The sequence below is a fragment of the Schistocerca serialis genome, chromosome 4, assembly GCF_023864345.2.
Source record: "Schistocerca serialis cubense isolate TAMUIC-IGC-003099 chromosome 4, iqSchSeri2.2, whole genome shotgun sequence".
NCBI classification, from domain to species: Eukaryota; Metazoa; Arthropoda; class Insecta; order Orthoptera; family Acrididae; genus Schistocerca; species Schistocerca serialis.
Window position 1 is genome coordinate 898,690,814 of NC_064641.1, and position 20,170 is coordinate 898,710,983.

The 20,170-nt window shown below is 40.9% G+C and overlaps 1 protein-coding gene across 3 annotated transcripts in view; it reads left to right on the top strand.

Moving 5' to 3' along the window:
* Positions 1–20,170, top strand: part of LOC126473576 (PRKCA-binding protein) — a 103,024-nt gene that overhangs the window by 32,164 nt on the left and 50,690 nt on the right. For all 3 annotated transcript variants that reach the window (XM_050100718.1, XM_050100719.1, XM_050100720.1), the window contains one exon: positions 15,380–15,653. In XM_050100718.1, the coding sequence (XP_049956675.1) occupies positions 15,380–15,653 (274 nt within the window). The remainder of the gene's footprint in view (positions 1–15,379; positions 15,654–20,170) is intronic.

Below are 20,170 nucleotides of genomic sequence, written 5' to 3' on the forward strand. Positions count from 1 at the left end.
GAAATCATTCACACAGGAGACTTGTACAAACACACTGTCGTTTGACCATGGTATAGACTCCTGTACAGAGGACATGGTGATAAGCATCCGTGACATGAGAAACAACTGAAACACTTGAAAACATGTAAGTTACCAGGTCCACATGGAATCCTAGTTTGTCTATTGCATTGACACCTTACGTAGCTTGCATTTATCACAAATCTCTTACCCAGTGCAGAGTCCCAAGCAACTGGAAGAAAGTTCAGGTGACTCCTGTATATAAGAAGGCTAAAAGAACAGACCCTCCAAATTACATTCCAATATCCTCAACATTGGTTTACTGCAGAATTATTGAATATATTGTGAGAAAAGAGAACGTATGAATATTAAGAGCTCAGATGGAAACCCAGTTCTAAGCAAAGAAGGGAAAGCAGAAAGGTGGAAGGAGTATATAGAGGGTTTATACAAGGGTGATGTACTTGAGGACAATATTATGGAAATGGAAGAGGATGTAGATGAAGATTAAATGGGAGAGTTTGACAGAGCACTGAAAGACGCGAGTCGAAATAATGCCCCAGGAGTAGACAACATTCCATTAGAACTACTGACGGCCTTGGGAGAGCCAATGCTGAAAAAACTCTACCATCTGGTGAGCAAGATGTATCAGACAGGAAAAATACCCTCAGACTTCAAGAAGAATATAATAATTCCAATCCCAAAGAAAGCAGGTGTTGACAGATGTGAAAATTACCGAACTATCAGTTTAATAAGTCACGGCTGCAAAATACTAACTCGAATTCTTTACAGACGAATGGAAAAACTAGTAGAAGCCGACCTAGGGGAAGATCAGTTTGGATTCCGTAAAGATGTTGGAACACGTGAGGCAATTCTGACCCTACGACTTATCTTAGAAGCTAGATTAAGGAAAGGCAAACCTACATTTCTAGCATTTGTAGACTTAGAGAAAGCTTTTGACAATGTTGACGGGAATACTCTCTTTCAAATTCTGAAGGTGGCAAGGGTAAAATATAGGGAGCGAAAGGCTATTTACAATTTGTATAGAAACCAAATGGCAGTTATAAGAGATGAGGGGCATGGAAGTGAAACAGTGGTTGGGAAGGGAGTGAGACAGGGTTGTAGCCTCTCCCCAATGTTATTCAATCTGTATATTGAGCAAGCAGTGAAGGAAGCTAAAGAAAAATTTGGAGTAGGTATTAAAATCCATGGAGAAGAAATAAAAACTTTTGAGGTTCGCCGATGACATTGTAATTCTGTCAGACACAGCAAAGGACTTGGAAGAGCACTTGAATGGAATGGATAGTGTCTTGAAAGGAGGATATAAGATGAACATCAACAAAAGCAAAACGAGGATAACGGAATGTAGTCGAATTAAGTCGGGTGATACTGAGGGTATTAGATTAGGAAATGGTACACTTAAAGTAGTAAAGTAGTTTTGCTGTTTAGGGAGCAAAATAACTGATGATGGTTGAAGTAGAGTGGATATAAAATGTAGACTGGCAATGGGAAGGAAAGCGTTTCTGAAGAAGAGAAATTTGTTAACATCGAGTATAGATATAAGTGTCAGGAAGTCGTTTCTGAAAGTATTTGTATGGAGTGTAGCCATGTATGGAAGTGAAACATGGACGATAAATAGTTTAGACAAGAAGAGAATAGAAGCTCTCAAAATGTGGTGCTACAGAAGAATGCTAAAGATTAGATGGGTAGATCACATAACTAACGAGGAGGTGTTGAAGAGGATTGGGGAGAAGAGAAGTTTGTGGCACAACTTGACTAGAAGAAGGGATTGGTTGGTAGGACATGTTCTGAGGCATCAAGGGATCACCAATTTAGTATTGGAGGGCAGCGTGGAGGGTAAAAATCGTAGAGGGAGGCCAAGAGATGAATATACCAAGCAGATTCAGAAGGATGTAGGTTGCAGTAGGTACTGGGAGATGAAGAAGCTTGCACAGGATAGAGTAGCATGGAGAGCTGCATCAAACCAGTCTCAGGGCTGAAGACCCAACAACAACATTGTGAGTTCAAATGTAATATATTTTCTAGAGACCAGGAAGCTTATCTCCACAAATGAGCATGGTTTTAGAAAGCATCAATCATGTGAAACACAAATTGTCCTTTTCTCACATGATGTACTGTGAACTATGGATGAAGGCCTATAGGCAGATTCCATATTTCTAGATTTCTGATAAGCATTTTACATGATACCCCACTGCAAACTGGTAATGAAGGCGTGAGAAAACAGAATAGGTTCCCGGATGTGAGTGGCTCGAAAACTTCTTAGGTAATAGATCCCAGTATGTTGTCCTCGAAGGCAAGTGTTCATCGGATACGGTGGTATTGTGAGGTATGCCCCAGGGAAGTGTCCTCCTCCTGTGCCCGAATAGGCCTCGGAAGGTCCAGTGGTACTGACCAATCACCGTGTCATCCTCAGCCAGTAGGCATCACTGGATGTCAATATTGAGGGGCATGTGGTCAGCACTCTGCTCTCCGAGCCATTGTTAGGTTTCATGACCAGAGGTGCTTCTTGTCAGTAAAGTAGCTTCTCAATTAGCCTCACAAAGGCTGAGTGCACCCTGATGCCAACAGCACCTGGCAGACCCAGACGGTGATCCATTCGAGTACTAGCCAAATCCAACTGCTTAACTTCTGACGGGAACCAGTGTTACCACTGTGGCAAGGCCATTGGGTCCAGGGAAGTGTGATGGACCACTATTATTTTCAATACACATAAATGATCTGTTGGGCAGGGTGGGCAGCAATCTACAGTGTTAACTGATGAAGCTGTAGTGTATGAAAAGGTGTCAAAGATGAGTGAGTGTAGTATGTTACAACATGACATAGGGAAAATTTCTTGTTGGGGTGATGAGTGGCAGCTGGCTCCAAAAATAGAAAAGTTAATGCAGGTGAATAGCAAAGACAAACCCATAATATTCTGATACAGCATTAGCAGTGTGCTCCTTGACACAGTCCTGCAGTCATGTCATTTAAATATCTGAACATAATGTTGAAAAGTGACATGAGCTGGAATAAGCATGTGAGGATTGTGGTAAGGAAGGTGAATGGTCAGATTCAGTTTATTGGGAGAATGTAGGGAAGTGTGGCTCATCTATAAAGGAGAGCGTATATAAGACACTAGTGTGACCTATTTGTGGGTACTACTGGCGTGCTTGGGATCCACACCAGTTTGGATTAAATGAAGAGATTGTAACATTTCAGACGTGGGCTGCTAGTTTCATTACCAGTAGGTTCAAAAAGACCTAAGTGGTACAGTGATGCTTCAGGAGCTCAAATGGGAATCCCTGGAGGGAAGGCAACATACTTTTCGTGAGGTACTATTGAGAAAATTTAAAGAGCAAGCATTTGAAGCTGAATGCAGAACAGTCCTCCTCCTGCCAACATATATTTTGCATAAGGACCACAAACATAAGATAGAAGAAATGAGAGCTCATATGAAGGGATATAAACAGTCTTTTTACCTCATTCTGTCTGCGAGTGGAAGAGGAAAGGAAACGACTAGTAGTAGTACAAGGTACCCTCTACCACATACCATATGATGGCTTTCAGAGTGCATATGTATATGTAGATGTAAGTGGAGGGAGTGTTGGCAGATATATGGGCTGGTATGATTGTAGTGGCTGGTGGGAAACTGCGTGTTCTGAAGGTGATGTGGGGATGTGAATTTAATTTTTTTGGTATTTGTTTGGCCTCGATTATAACAAGCATTTTTTATTTTTTACTAATAACTGGGCAAGAAAACCAAACTATCGTTTAGCCATAGCAGCAAGCAAAAATTTTGTTTTTAAGTAAACATTTTTTTAAAAATGAGTACTTTTTATTCATAAAATTTCCATTGTTTTGAAATATTGGGTTGTAATAGAAAATGAGAAAAAGACCTGTACTGTTTTAATAACAATGTCAACAGAAATGAGCGAGAAACACATGGCATAAGAATTGGAACAGCATTATGAAGGCGGTAGTGTACATGTTACCATACCTAGTGTCGTCATCCGACATCAACGAGATGATGCCATCGCTAGTCTGGAAGTATTTTACAAAGTGTAGTATCGGCGAAGTACAATGCTCCATTTTCTTTAAAAGATTAAAAATAGGAAGAACCACAGCAAACTTGCAACATGATATGAGGAGAAAACTTAAAACTTAACAATTCATTGAAACAATTCATTTGTAGTTTATGATAAAAGTAGGAAGTAGCTGATCTGTTGCCAGTGTTTACATAATATGCCTGCTTGCAGTCCTTGGAAATGGACAAATTAACATGAAAAAGAGAGTTATTCAACCTCAGTTCTCTCCCATAAGTGTTGACTATTCGTAATGCTGAAGTAGTGGTATGTTCCTTGTTTACGGCATGGTTTTAGAGCAGACTTTCAGAAAATTAGAATCAGTAGGACAGTACTGGTGATTTTTTGTATAATATTCAACCACTTACCACTTGTCGAGAAAATCAGCGAATGGTGGATGGACTAAGTTTTCTTTTGTTTGCCCATTTAATTTAGTATTTTGATTCTGCGTATCTTGAAACTGAGAATCAAAATTCTTTAATCTTTCTTTGATTTCTACATTTATCACAGGAAATAATAAGAATAACAAACTGAAAATTGGTTATTTCTGAAACCTGTTATTTTGAATGGTTTTAACAGTCAGGTTAAACTGGCATCGTAAAAAACTGAAATAACCAAATATCGTTTGTTACAGCAATAACAACCATTGCCAGTGATAGGACGGAGGAACGGGAGACAGTTGGATGAAGTTAGGACAGTGAGTTATCTGAGGTTAAGGCCAGCACAATTGCAGCAGCAGAGGATGTGTTGTAAGGATAACTCCCATCTGTGTAGTTCAGAGAAGCTGTTGGTGGAGGGAAGGACACAGATGGCTCGGGTTGTGAAGCAGCCAGTGAAACTGAGCATGTTATGCTCAGCTGCATGTTGTGTATAAGTGGTCAGCTTTGTTCCTGACAACAGTTTGGCAGTGACCATTCATCCTGGTGGACAGCTAGTTGGTAATAAAAGGCTGTGCAGTGTTTGCAGCAGAGTTGGTATATGACATGACTGCTTTCACAGGTAGTCTCTGATGTGTTAGGATAAACAAGACTAGAACAGGAGGTGCTGAGTGGGTAGATTGGGCATGTAATGGTTTTAACTCGCCCATTCCTGTGTCATTTCCCGTTTCCTAACATCATCCCTATCCCAGTTGACCACTGCTTCATCTTTCTTTACAAGTTCAGGAAAGTATCCCTTTCCTCGGCTAAAACCCAGTCCTACATCCTGTACCTACCAGGCTCTATTCCTCACAGACCTCAATGGCCAGACATCCCAGAACCACCTATATTCCCTCTTAAAGACACTGTTACAGTGTGATACTCACTTCATACACAACTTCTCTGAAATAGAAACCCTTGCAGTCCAACAGCTGGAAGAGCATTCCAGACACAATCTGTCAGTGCCTTGGGGCACAACTTTCTGCCGACACCCGTCCTTCCTCATATTGAACCCCATGTCAACCCCTCATAGCACCCAGGGCCTGCCTAGCTGACCTCTTCAATTTACCTCCAAAACTCCCGCCAAACACCCCACAAAACCCTGAGCCCAAGCAAACCCTAAACACTGTTGTTAAGCTCTCTACGAATATCATCAGTCACACACAAGTTTCAGTCCTATCCAAAGGCCTAACTTTCAACCCCACCCCAAAAATTTAACCATGCTGGAATTGTCCAAGACCTACTCTCCTTCTCCCGATCCCTACTGTGGAAACACTTCTTTGCCACCAGTCCCTCGAACCAAAACCAAAAACCCAACCTGATCCCACCATTGAACCTTGCGTCTCCCATTTCATACTGACCTCCAACTGTGACCCCCCCCCCCCCCCCCTTTCCAATTTGGCCTCATCATTCTCCCCCAGGTTCCTACCTAAGAACACTAACATTTTGGCAGAAGAAAAGGCCCGTCATACGCAACCTGAAAACAGATCCAGACCTAATTGTCCTCCCTTCAGACAAAGGCGTCACTACTATTGTGATGGGTTACAATAATCACATGATGGAAGGCCTCAGCCAATTACCAGACTCCTCCACCTACAAGCTCTGCCAGGGTGATGCCATTTAGATGTCCAACATACCTCCAGTGTTCTTGTTGTTGTTGTTGTTATGGTCTTCAGTCCTGAGACTGGTTTGATGCAGCTCACCATGCTACTCTATCCTGTGCAAGCTTCTTCATCTCCCAGTACCTATTGCAACCTACATACTACTGAATCTGCTTAGTGTATTCATCTCTTGGTCTCCCTCTACGATTTTTACCCTCCACGCTGCCCTCCAATGCTAAATTGGTGATCCCTTGATGCCTCAAAACATGTCCTACCAACCGATCCCTTCTTCTGGTCAAGTTGTGCCACAAACTTCTCTTCTCCCCAATTCTATTCATTAGTTATGTGATCTACCCACCTTATCTTCAGCATTCCTCTGTAGCACCACATTTCGAAAGCTTCTATTCTCTTCTTGTCCAAACTAGTTATCGTCCATGTTTCACTTCCATACATGGCTACACTCCATACAAATACTTTCAGAAACGACTTCCTGACACTTATATCTATACTCGATGTTAACAAATTTCTCTTCTTCAGAAACGCTTTCCTTGCCATTGCCAGTCAACATTTTATATCCTCTCTACTTTGACCATCATCAGTTATTTTGCTCCCTAAATAGCAAAACTCCTTTACTACTTTAAGTGTCTCATTTCCTAATATAATTCCCTCAGCATCACCTGATTTAATTTGACTACATTCCATTATCCTCGTTTTGCTTTTGTTGATGTTCATCTTATATCCTCCTTTCAAGACACTGTCCATTCCGTTCAACTGCTCTTCCAAGTCCTTTGCTGTCTCTGACAGAATTACAATGTCATCGGCGAACCTCAAAGTTTTTACTTCTTCCTCATGAATTTTAATACCTACTCCGAATTTTTCTTTTGTTTCCTTTACTGCTTGCTCAGTATACAGATTGAATAACATCGGGGAGAGGCTACAACCCTGTCTCACACCTTTCCCAACCACTGCTTCCCTTTCATGCCCCTCGACTCTTATAACTGCCATCTGGTTTCTGTACAAATTGTAAATAGCCTTTCGCTCCCTGTATTTTACCCCTGCCACCTTCAGAATTTGAAAGAGAGTATTCCAGTTATCATTGTCAAAAGCTTTCTCTAAGTCTACAAATGCTAGAAATGTAGGTTTGCCTTTTCTTAATCTTTCTTCTAAGATAAGTCGTAAGGTTAGTATTGCCTCACATGTTCCAACATCTTTACGGAATCCAAACTGATCTTCCCCGAGGTCCGCTTCTACCAGTTTTTCCATTCATCTGTAAAGAATTCGCGTTAGTATTTTGCAGCTGTGACTTATTAAACTGATAGTTCGGTAATTTTCGCATCTGTCAACACCTGCTTTCTTTGGGATTGGAATTATTATATTCGTCTTGAAGTCCGAGGGTATTTTTCCTGTCTCATACATCTTGCTCACCAGATGGTAGAGATTTGTCATGAATGGCTCTCCCAAGGCCATCAGTAGTTCTAATGGAATGTTGTCTACTCCCGGGGCCTTGTTTCGTCTCAGGTCTTTCAGTGCTCTGTCAAACTCTTCACGCAGTATCTTATCTCCCATTTCGTCTTCATCTACATCCTCTTCCATTTCCATAATATTGTCCTCAAGTACATCACCCTTGTATAAACCCTCTATATACTCCTTCCACCTTTCTGCTTTCCCTTCTTTGCTTAGAACTGGGTTGCCATCTGAGCTCTTGATATTCATACAAGTGGTTCTCTTCTCTCCAAAGGTCTCTTTAATTTTCCGGTAGGCAGTATCTATCTTACCCCTAGTGAGACAAGCCTCTACATCCTTACATTTGTCCTCTAGCCATCCCTGCTTAGCCATTTTGCACTTCCTGTCGATATCATTTTTGAGACGTTTGTATTCCTTTGTGCCTGCCTCATTTACTGCATTTTTATATTTTCTCCTTTCATCAATTAAATTCAATATTTATTCTGTTACCCAAGAATTTTTATTAGCCCTCGTCTTTTTACCTACTTGATCGTCTGCTGCCTTCACTACTTCATCCCTCAGAGCTGCCCATTCTTCTTCTACTGTATTTCTTCCCCCCATTCCTGTCAATTGTTCCCTTATGCTCTTCCTGAAACTCTCTACAACCTCTGGTTCTTTCAGTTTATCCAGGTCCCATCTCCTTAAATTCCCACCTTTTTGCAGTTTCTTCAGTTTCAATCTGCAGTTCATAACCAATAGATTGTGGTCAGAATCCACATCTGCCCCTGGAAATGTCTTACAATTTAAAACCTGGTTCCTAAATCTCTGTCTTACCATTATATAATCTATGTGATACCTTATAGTATCTCCAGGATTCTTCCAGGTCTACAACCTTCTTTTATGATTCTTGAACCAAGTGTTAGCTATGATTAAGTTATGCTCTGTGCAAAATTCTACAAGGCGGCTTCCTCTTTCATTTCTTCCCCCCAATACATATTCACCTACTATGTTTCCTTCTCTCCCTTTCCTATTGACGAATTCCAGTCACCCATGACTATTAAATTTTCGTCTCCCTTCACTACCTGAATAATTTCTTTTATCTCATCATACATTTCATCTATTTCTTCATCATCTGCAGAGCTAGTTGGCATATAAACTTGTACTACTGTAGTAGGCATGGGCTTTGTGTCTATCTTGGCCACAATAATGCATTCACTATGCTGTTTGTAGTAGCTAACCCGCATTCCTATTTTTTTATTCATTATTAAACCTACTCCTGCATTACCCCTATTTGATTTTGTATTTATAACCCTGTAATCACCTGACCAAACATCTTGTTCCTCCTGCCACCGAACTTCACTAATTCCCACTATATCTAACTTTAACCTATCCATTTCCCTTTTTAAATTTTCTAACCTACCTGCCCGATTAAGGGATCTGACATTCCACGCTCCGATCCGTAGAACACCAGTTTTCTTTCTCCTGATAACGACGTCCTCTTGAGTAGTCCCCACCCGGAGATCCGAATGGGGGACTATTTTACCTCTGGAATATTTTACCCAAGAGGACGCCATCATCATTTAACCATACAGTAAAGCTGCATGCCCTCTGGGAAAATTACGGCTGTAGTTTCCCCTTGCTTTCAGCCGTTCGCAGTACCAGAACAGCAAGCCCATTTTGGTTATTGTTACAAGGCCAGATCAGTCAATCACCCAGACTGTTGCCCCTGCAACTACTGAAAAGGCTGCTGCCCCTCTTCAGGAACCACATGTTTGTCTGGCCTCTCAACAGATACCCCTCCGTTGTGGCTGCACCTATGGTACGGCCATCTGTATCGCTGAGGCACGGAAGCCTCCCCACCAACGGCAAGGTCCATGGTTCATGGGGGGATACCTCCAATACCTGAGTTGAATACCTCCAATACCTACTCAAATCCATAGACCCTTCCCAGGACCTCTCACCTGAGTGCATCTCCCTCCTCACCCCAACAGAAACCCATAAACCCACCTTCTATATGTTCCCCAAAATCCTCTAACCCGACAGTCCTGGAGACCTCTTTGTTGCTGGCTATTGTGCTCCCATTGAAAGATTTTATGTTGTTTTTGACCAACACCTCCAATGAGTTGCCCAAAACCTGGCCTCCCACGTACTAACCACTTCCTTCACTGACTTTCCGCCATCCCCACCCCTCTACCTCCTGGATCTCTACTCATCACTGTTGATATCATCTCCATATGCACTAGCATCCCTCATATCCAGGGTCTTGCCACTATCAAAGACTACCTCTCCCAATGTCCTTCAAACTCCAAATCCACCACTTCATTCATTATAAACCTTGCCCATTATATCCAGACCCAAAACTGCTTTCCCTTCGAAGAGAAGATTTACAAACAAATCTATGGCACACACATGAGCACCTGCATGGCACCCTCCTATGCCAGCCTGTTTATGGGCCATCTGTAGGAAGCCTCCTGCCCCTCAGTCTGGTTTGGTTTCATTGATGATATCTTCATGAGCCAGATTCAGGGCCGAGACATCCTATCCATATTCTATCACCACCTCAAAACCTTTTCATCCGTCTGCTTTACCTGGTCCTCCTCTGCCCAATGCACCACTTCCTGAATGTTGACCCCCCCTCACTGATGGCTCCATCCACACCTCTGTCCACATTAAACCCACTTATCACCAACAGTACCTGCATTTCAGTGGCTGCCATCCCTTCTGCACCAAAGGATCCTACCTGTACAGCCTAGCCGCCTGTGGATGACATATCTGCAGTGATGAGAACTGCCTTGTGCGGTATGCAGAAGGCCTCAAAGGCCTTCACAGACGGGAAATACCCCCCCCCCCCCCCCCCCAAAAAAAAAAAAAAAAGAAACCACTTAGTTCACAAACAGATTTCACGTGCCATATCCTCATCTTCTCCCAATCTTCCCACCACCCCTCCAAAAATCAGCTACAAAAGAGCACTCACTCACCCTATATCAGCCTGACTGCAACAACTGAACCATATCCTTTGTCAGGGGTTTGATTATCCTTCATTCTGCTGTGAAATAAGAGACATCCTACCCAAGATTCATCTTGTCATTTTAGTAGTGTTCTGTTACTCACACAACCTACACAACATCCTAGTCCATCACTATGCACTCCGACTCCCAACCCCCTTGCCACAGAAATCATCTCTCTGTGGCGAACCAAAGTGCAAGACTTGCCCGATCCATCCACCTAGCACCTCTTACTCCAGTCCTGTCACTGACTTATCCTACCCCATCAGAGGCTGGGCTACCTTTGAAAGCAGCCATGTCATATACCAACTCTGCTGCAAACAATGTACAGGATTTTTTGTTGGTATGACTACCAACCAGCAGACCATCAGGATGAATGTTCTGATTTATCCTTGTGAATACATTGTGAAATTTTATCACTTTGTTTTATACATTTTATTTTTACATTTTATACCAAATCCATGTAAGCCATGCACTAAATAAATAAATATATAAATGGTCACCACCAAACTTGTCAAGAACCAAGTTGATGACCCGGCGGCACAACATGCAGCTGAGGACAACATGGTCAATTTCATGGCTGCTTCACAACCTGAGCCATTTGGATCCTTTCCTCCACCACTAGATTCTCTGAACTACACAGATGGGAGTTATTCTTACAACATATCCTCTGCTCCCATAATTGTCTTGGCCTCAATTCAGGTAACCCGCTGTCACCACATCCTACACCCAACAGTTTCCCCTTTGTCCATCCTATCACCCCCTCTCAGTTCACATCCCCATGTAGCCTTCAGTGTGTACCTTCTCCCAGCCACAGGTACAACTGTACCAGCTCTTATACCTGCCCCCCAAAACCCCACTACCCTCTCCCACCACCTGCATTCCTAGCCAGCAAACTGGCCATCTCCCTCCAAGCCAATAGCTATCCACTCCTGCCTCCCACATCCCTCTTCCTCCACCCACACCAATCGACACTACCCACACCACAACAAGGGTGTTGGCATTGCCAGTGTAGCTTGCACCATGTAGGTGCATAGGCATGTGTGGGTGTTTGTGTACTTATTTCACTCTAGATCATCAAAGGATAAAATCTGAAAGCTAGCAAGTTTTCTTCCTTTTGTGTATGCATATTGTCAACTCAATGCTTCTGCTTTTTGGTTAGTAGTCTCCTTTAATCCTAAAGTATTTACACTCTATAAGAACATTCCATAACAAAAGAATATTTGGCAGACTGTGAATGGTGGCTTAGAAACATTTTACCTCAGTACTTTTTTTAGTTTCAATATTCCTTTTAGCTGTCCTACATTTGTCCTTCCTCATGATTTAATTGAACATGATAGATCTGAGAATACAAGTTCATAGCAGATAATCCTCTAAATGCTCTGTCAGTAAACCTGGATGTCTTGTTGATCAGAGTAAGATCTTTGCTTAGTATTTTGCACATAAAAATCAGTGGTCCCTCCAAGTCAGTTATTTATCTATATTAGACCTCAAAACTATAATATTGTTTGTTTCTTCAATAAATCCATCTCCATAAGCTTCAAACCATTGTGAAGTACATGCAAGAGGGCACTTCCTATTTTACAGTGTGTTATGGTTTCTTCTCATTCCATTCACATAATGAACATTAAAAGAATGTCTGCTTGGATGCCTCTGTGACTGGGACAATTAGTCTTTGCAGTCCCTATAGGAGTGATATGTGTGAGGCAATGGGATATTCCTAGTTTTCTCATTTATATAAAGTATCTGCCAGTTCAGGTTTTTTCAGAATTTCCATGACATACTTCCATGGGTAAAAAAAAACTTTCACTATATGTGCTGTAGTTCTTTGTCTTTGTTCAATATCCCTTCTTATAACTGTTTGATATGGGTCCCACAGTATTGAGCAATATTCTAGTATTGGTCACACAAGTATATCTCAATTGTAGACCAACAACTTTTCACCAGTATTTTATCAGTGAAGCAATGACTAATGACTGCTACCTGCTTTACCAACAACTGAACCTATGTGATCATTCAGTTGTATATTCCTACTAAGTCACTATAAGAAGATACTTGACAGTTGCTGGGCTGAACGCAGCAACTTTGTGCACCTGCTACAACCAATCATGTTACATCATTTTGTAAATGTCTCTGTGAGAACATCTTGACATTGCCAGAGTTCTGTAGATGGTCTGTGTTTTTGCCTGCACTGTTCGCACTTCATAGTTTAAAGCTGGCAATGGGAATGAGAGATCAACTTAAGCCAACTCGACATTAGGTAACTTGATTAGTTGACTAGCTCCTGTTGTGGCTCATTGATATTGTAGTCATAGTATATTACATTTTTCAAACAGTAGAAAGTCCAGGATGGAATAACAACAATATTGAAAGGATGGCTAGCTACTCAAAACATAAAGGAGGCATTGACGTGCAGATGGGCACAGTGAAAAAGAAGACTAGGAAAAACACACACACACACACACACACACACACACACACACACACACACACACACACACACACAAACAACTCATGTCACGTGGGCACCACTGTCATATCTGCGTACTAAGGCCTGACTGAGTGTGTAGCTACTACTTACATTGTCTGCCATGTCATTAATATACAATATGAACAACAAGGGTCCCAGTAATTGTCCATTAGACATTCCTGAAGTTACTTCTGCATCTGTCAATGCCTCCTCATCCTAAATATCATTCTCTCCTGGGGTACACTGAAGTTACTTTTACATCTGTCAGTGATTCTCTATGCAAGATAAAATGTTGCATCCGCATTACCAAGAAGTCCTCATTCCAGTCACTGAAAGTATCAATTTGCAACACTGTCTCAAAACCTGACATTGAACCCTGCTTTGAAGAGTTCCAACCACAATCCCAACTTGATCCAACACCACTATCTCAAAATTACACCTTACAAGCTTTGTGATAATTCGTAACATTCAGTGTTGCCCTACCACCCTTCCTGAGGTCCCTACAATATGACCCTAACCTCTCCTCTGCAGAATTCCAGGAACTTTGTATCCTAAAAACTGATGACTTCATCATTATCCTCCTGACAGACAAGGGATCTACCTGCCGCCAAGATCCTAACCCTGTGGTACAAACAGACCTACATTACGTTCTTAAAACCTCAGGGCCCACACAAGGAATAACATCACAATCCATAGAATTTCTTAACCCACCCAATCTGTGCACTCCCACCTTTTTGCCTCTTCCTAAGACCCACAAACCCAACCACCCTGGTCAGCCTGTAACTGATTTCTTCAAAGTACCCACTGAATATATCTCTGTCTTGGTGGTTAGAGACTCCTACACCAACCATTTCCTAGATCATCTGAAATCTGTATCTCTCCCTATACCACTACACACTTTGCTTGTCAGCATTGATGCCACGTCGCTCTATACCAATATTCCCCATGCATATGGTCTGTCTGCTGCCGAACATTACCCCAACTGGCACCCACTTGATTCCAAACCCATGCAACATTCCTCCTCAACTTAGTCAACTTTATATTTACCATTAACTACTATACCTCTGAGGGACTGACTTGCAAACAAACCAGGGGGGTGGCCGTGGAAACCACGATGGCCCTTTCATATGCTAACCTTTTCAGAGATTGTTTGAAGGGGACTTTCTTGGGATCCATAGGCCTTCAGCTCCTGGTTCGGTTTAGATGCATTGATGACATCTTTGCCTTATGGACTCATGGTGAGGTTGACTCATTAAAGTTTTTTGGAAACTCTAAATACATTCTCCCCATTAAATTCTACTTGGACCTCTTCCATATTTGATGCCACATTTTTTTTATGTTGGCCTCATGTTCACCTTGCGCAGCTACACATTTCTGTTCACATTAAGCCTACAAACAAATAAAAGTTCCATCCTTTTCTTGTCAAACATTTCCTTCCATACAGCCTTTGCATTGAAGGCAAACATATTTGTTTAGATGCTGACTCCTTACAGTAATACATGACCTTGGTCTTCACTGTTTGTAACTATACCATCAGCCTAGTTCAAAAGCAGATTTCCCAGTTCATTACATCCAATCCTGTTGATGCTAATCCCTCCAAAAACAACTTAGGGCTATACCTCTTGTCACTTAGTACTATCCTGGTTTTGAAAGTATTAATAAGCTACTTTTATAGGGCTATGACGTTCTTAAATCATGTCCTGAAATGAGTGAAATGATGTCCATTGTATCTGATATTTTACCCACCCCACCTAGAATAGCTTTTCATCCCCCCCTCCCCCTACCAGTCTTTTGTCAGACCCTAAGTCCCTTATGCATCCATTTCCTTACTCTGTGACTCCTAGCCCTGTGTCTGTCCCCACTGTAAGACTTGCATCAAACCACCACCTACACTAGCCCTGTAACTGGAAAAACATAAACTAACAAAGGCAGAGCCACCTGGAAAGAACAGGTGTTGTGTGCCAGCTGTTATGCAAACATAGTTCAATTGTACAGTGACATAACTACAACCAAGTTATCAGTTAGGATGAACGGGTGTAGACAGAGGTTGTTACTGGCAACACACAGTATTTTATGGCAGAGCACACTCTACAACATGACAGTTGTGACCTCGGTGTCTGTTTCATTGCATGTGCCATCTGGATTTTCCCTCCAGACACTGGTTTCTCAGAACTACACAAGAAGGAAGTGGCTTTACATGTGGTGGGTCTCACCACTCACTTTGCCTACATTAAATCTATTCCTTTTCTTTGCTGCTTTTAATTTTTCTCTGTCTTTATTAAAAATTTTCTGACCTGTTTATTTTCTTCTTCATGTCATTGACAGTGTTCATATGGTACCTGTTCAAGTGATTACTCTTTTGCTATAGGACGAGGTAACAATAAATTACAACAAGCTTCATGCAGATCCACAACAAGGGCGGACTTTGGACATCATTCTGAAGAAAGTGAAGCATCGTTTGGTAGAGAACATGAGTACTGCCACAGCTGATGCTCTGGGTTTATCAAGAGCTATTCTCTGCAATGACACTTTGGTTCGCAAACTTCAAGAGCTGGAACAGACGGAGAACATGTACCGTGGGCTTGTGGATAATTCAAAAAGAGTACTACGTGCCTTTTTTGACCTCTTGCAGGTGTACAAAGGTAAGTTTGTTCTTTGAGAATCTGAATATTCTTTGCCTCTTATATGCTTAAAAACTAAATTGGTGCTCATTTACTACTGGCATCAGTAGCTCTTCATTTTAAGATCAATCTTCTTTTGTCATGGTGTGTGAGTGGAAGGCATCAAAAGTACATTTTTTTAATGTTCAGTAAAAAAAGCTGGCAAATATTTTTAAGGATTGTTGATATCAGAAGTGAGCATACAAAAGGCAGGGCTTGAGACTCACCACTTCATTCACAGCCATAATTAGCACCAGTTTATATTATTCCATGCAGGATGTGTGAAGGCAATTCTCTCTGTTTACAATATGTAATTTTGTGAATACATACAAAATAGTTTCTGGTAATTTGAAAGTTCTTTTGTCTTGCAGAAATTATCCTTCCAATGGTAATTTTATGAATCACTTTCATTTCTAATAGGAAGCACTGGAAACATTATAATTAAAAAATAGTAGGTAACATGTTTTTATTTAGTGTAAAGTTAGTTCATTTTGACATTGCTTTGCCAGTAATGGGAGAAGAGAAGTTTGTTGTTCCCAGTTGTGGAAGTCATGACTGTATAGAATCTCCCAAACAGGATCTTCAAATTGTGGCTCATGTCAGCACCAATGATGCCTGCCTCATTGTTTCTGAGTCCATCGTGTCACATGGGCAGCTGGCAGAAGTAGTGAGGACTGCTGGCATCACTTGTGGGGCACAAGCAGTGTTTACAATTTACAGCACTGTACCCAGAATTTTTCTTTTTTTTAAGGCTATGTGGTATTTTGAAGTCCGCTGACAAATGACAACTAATCAGTATGCAGGACGTGAAATCAGGTTGTGCAAAAAGTGAAGACACTTTGAATATCAAAATGTTAAGGCTAAATTGCGGAAGCATTCATAGCAAAGTCCTTGGATCCACCATCCACTAAGAAACCTGTAGTGCTTAAATTATACTCAGAACTGAGAACTGGATGAAAGCTGAAGTAAAATGCTCCAATAATCATTGAGGCAAAATAATGTATATTGAAAAGACTAGTTAGATACTGCAGTTGACAAAAAAAATTGTGTCCATTGAGGTCTAAAAATGTTGTGACCATTGAGGTCTAAATTGCGTCTGACTGCAAAACTGTTTGGACACACATAACCAGTGTAGGTGAAGCTCAGGTTCAAGTTCGAATGTTTTTATCAGCTATTCGATTCTACTGTAACAGTTGTAGAACCATTCAAAGGAAGTCTCAACTCAGCAGTGCAGGAGTGCACAGCGTTTTCTTAGGCTAGGTGATATTTTGAAGTTCAGTGATGAATGCCTCCTGTTCAACATGCAGGGAGTGGAATCAACTGTGTAAAAAGTAAAGACACTTTGAATGTCAAAATTTTAACAGTAAATTTGTACCCCACTCATACAATTATAGTTGGTGATAACTTCAATCCACACCTGATATGTTGGCAAAAATACATGTTTAAAGCCGGTGGTAGGCATAAAATGTTGTCCAAAATCGTACTGAATGCTTTCTCAGAAAAACATTTTGAACAATTAGTTCAGGAGCCCATTCAAAGTGTAAATGGCTGTGGGAACATACTTGACCTCTTAGCAACAGATAATTCTGAGCAAATAGTGTACCATGACAGATATAGGGACTAGTGACCACAAGGTTCGTATAGCTAGACTGAATCCTTAACATCCAAACCCACCAAATATAAACGAAAAATACATCTATTTAAAAAAGCACATAAAAATTCACTTGAGGCCATCCTAAGAGACAGTCTCCACTCCTTCCAATGTGACTTTGTAAGAGTAGACCACATGTGGTTTAAACTGAAAGAAATAGTATTGATGGAAATTTAAAGATACATACCAAATAAATTAAAAAGAGATGGTACTGTACCCCATGCTACACAAAATGGGTCTGAACACTGTTGCAGAAGCAGCGAAAAATTCATGCCAAATTTAAAAGAATGCAAAATCCCCAAGAATGGCAGAGTTTTACGGAAGTTGAAAACACAGCATGAATGTCAATGTGAGATGCTTTTAATAGTTTCCACAATGAAACAATTGTTTTCTGAAATTGCTTCATGAAAGAAAAGACAGTAAATATTCCAGAATTTGAATCAAGAACAACTGCCAACGTGAGTAACATATAATTAGGTATCCTTATTGCAGCAAAGCAGATTAAAACACTTAAGAAAGGGAAGGTCTCTGATCCAGATTATATAGAAGTCAGGTTCCTTTCAGAGTATGCTGATACAATAGCTCCTTACTTAGGAATCATAAACAACCACTTGCTTGATGAAAGATCTGTACACAAAACTGGATGGTTGCACAAGTCACACCAATACCCAAGAAAAGAAATAGGAGTAATCCACTGAAGTCATCATTGCAACAGTGGTTACTCAGGAAGGCTAGGAGAGTACTTATGCCGGAAAAAGCAGATAAGCAGTTGTTAGCATCCTGTTCAGACTGTGAGTGGACATCATTTAGCTTCAGGTCTGATGGACACAGAGGAATTATGGGAATAGCTTAAACTGATTGTAAATCAAGCTCTGTAGAAGTATGCAGACTAAGTGGGTTAAGGACAGAAAAGGTCCATTATGGTTTAGTTAGGAAATTTTGCAAAGCAGAGATCGTTGCATTTTCAGTCAAAAAAGAATGTGTAAATGTTGACAATTAAAAGTTAATAGAAGTTTGTGTGTGTATAAAAGGATCAATACATGAAATGTACATCTTCCTGCATGATACCTCAGCGAAAGATCTTGCCAAGAAACCGAGAAAATTCTAGTTCAACTTCAAATCACTAAGGGTTCTATCTAGCTTGGTGTGGCAGTAAGAGACAGCAAAACGAAAGTTAAGTTTTAAATTTACCATTAAAAAAAAATCGTTCATTCAGGAGGATTGTACAGACATATCATTGTTTGACCATCACAGTGACTCTATATGGAAAACAGAAATAGGCATTCCTGGTGCTGAGAAGTACCTGAAAGAGCTGAAAAGAAATAAGTCACCAGATCTCAATTTAGTTTTACTGAGAGTACAGTACTTAATGGCATTGAGCCCACACTTAGCTTGCATTTACTGTGAATCTCTCACTCAGCACAACACCCCCAGTGACTGGAAAAAAGTGCAGGTGACTCCTCTGTTTACAAAGGGTAAAAGAATGGACCCACAAAATTACAGACCAGTATACATTTGTTTTCTGCAGAATTGTTGAACATGTTTTAAGTCTGAATATAATAAAAGCTTCTGTTCATGAATCAGCACTGATTTTCAAAGCATCACCAGTGCAAAACTCGGCTTTCCCTTTTCTCACATGATATCCTGCAAACCATAGCAGATTTCGTATTCCTTGATTTCTGCAAACTGTTTGACACAGTGTCCCACTATGGACTGTTAACAAAGTGTAAGCATACATCATAGGTTCCCAGATATGTGAGTGACTTGAAAACTTCTTAATTAGTGGAACCTAGTACATTGCCCTGGGTGGTAAGTGTTCATCAGAGACAAGGGTATTGTCAGGAGTCCCCAGAAAGTGTGATAAGACCCCTGTTGTTTTCTATATACATAAATTATCTGATGGATAGGGTGAGCAGCAGTCTACAGAGTTTTCTTTACACTGTAGTGTAAAGTGTCAGTGTTGAGTGACTGTAGGAGGGCACATGCTGACAGAATTTCTATTTGGTGTGATGGGTGGCAGCTTGCTCTAAAAGTAGAAAAATGTAAGGTAATGCAGATGAGGAGAAAAAATAATCCTCTGACATTGAAATACAGTATTAGTGGTGTGCTGTTTGACACAGTCACATTGATTAAATATCTAGGCATAACATTTGCAAAGCTCTATGATACAGAACAATCATAAAGAAGGTGAATCATCTACTTCACTTTCTTGGGAGAATTCTAGGATAGTGTGCTCAGTTGTCAATGAGACAAAATAGAGGAGAGGTGTGTGATCCTTTCTTGAGCACTGCTTGAGTGTGTGGGTGCCCCAGCAGGTTGGATTAGAGGGAGACATCAAAGCGATTCAGAGGTGTGCTGCTAGATTTATTTCTGGTAGATTCAATCCGATCAACACGTATTAAGTAAAAGCTTCATGAAATCAAATGGGAATCCCTGGAGGGTAGAGGTGTTTTTTTCATGAGACACTATTGAAAAAAAAATTAGTGAACAGGCATTTGCAGCTGAATGTAGAAGATTCTACTGCCATGAATCTATATTGCGCATAAGGACTGCGAAGACAGTATAGAGAAATTAAGGTTGTACAGGTGCATATAGACATTCAGTTTTATCTTGCTCCATTTGCAGTTGAAACAGGGAAGCTAGTGACTAGTAGTGGCACAAGATACACTCTGCCTTGCACTCTATGGTGGCTTGTGGAGTATGTCAGTAGATCTAGCTGTAGATGCAGATGTTAAACTTTAGATGGGCTCCTTAATACGTAGATTGACACTTGCCATTGATCCAACAACCATCACTCCACTGTAAATGTAATGTAGTTATAACAACAAAATTCTTTGTATCCTTTCTA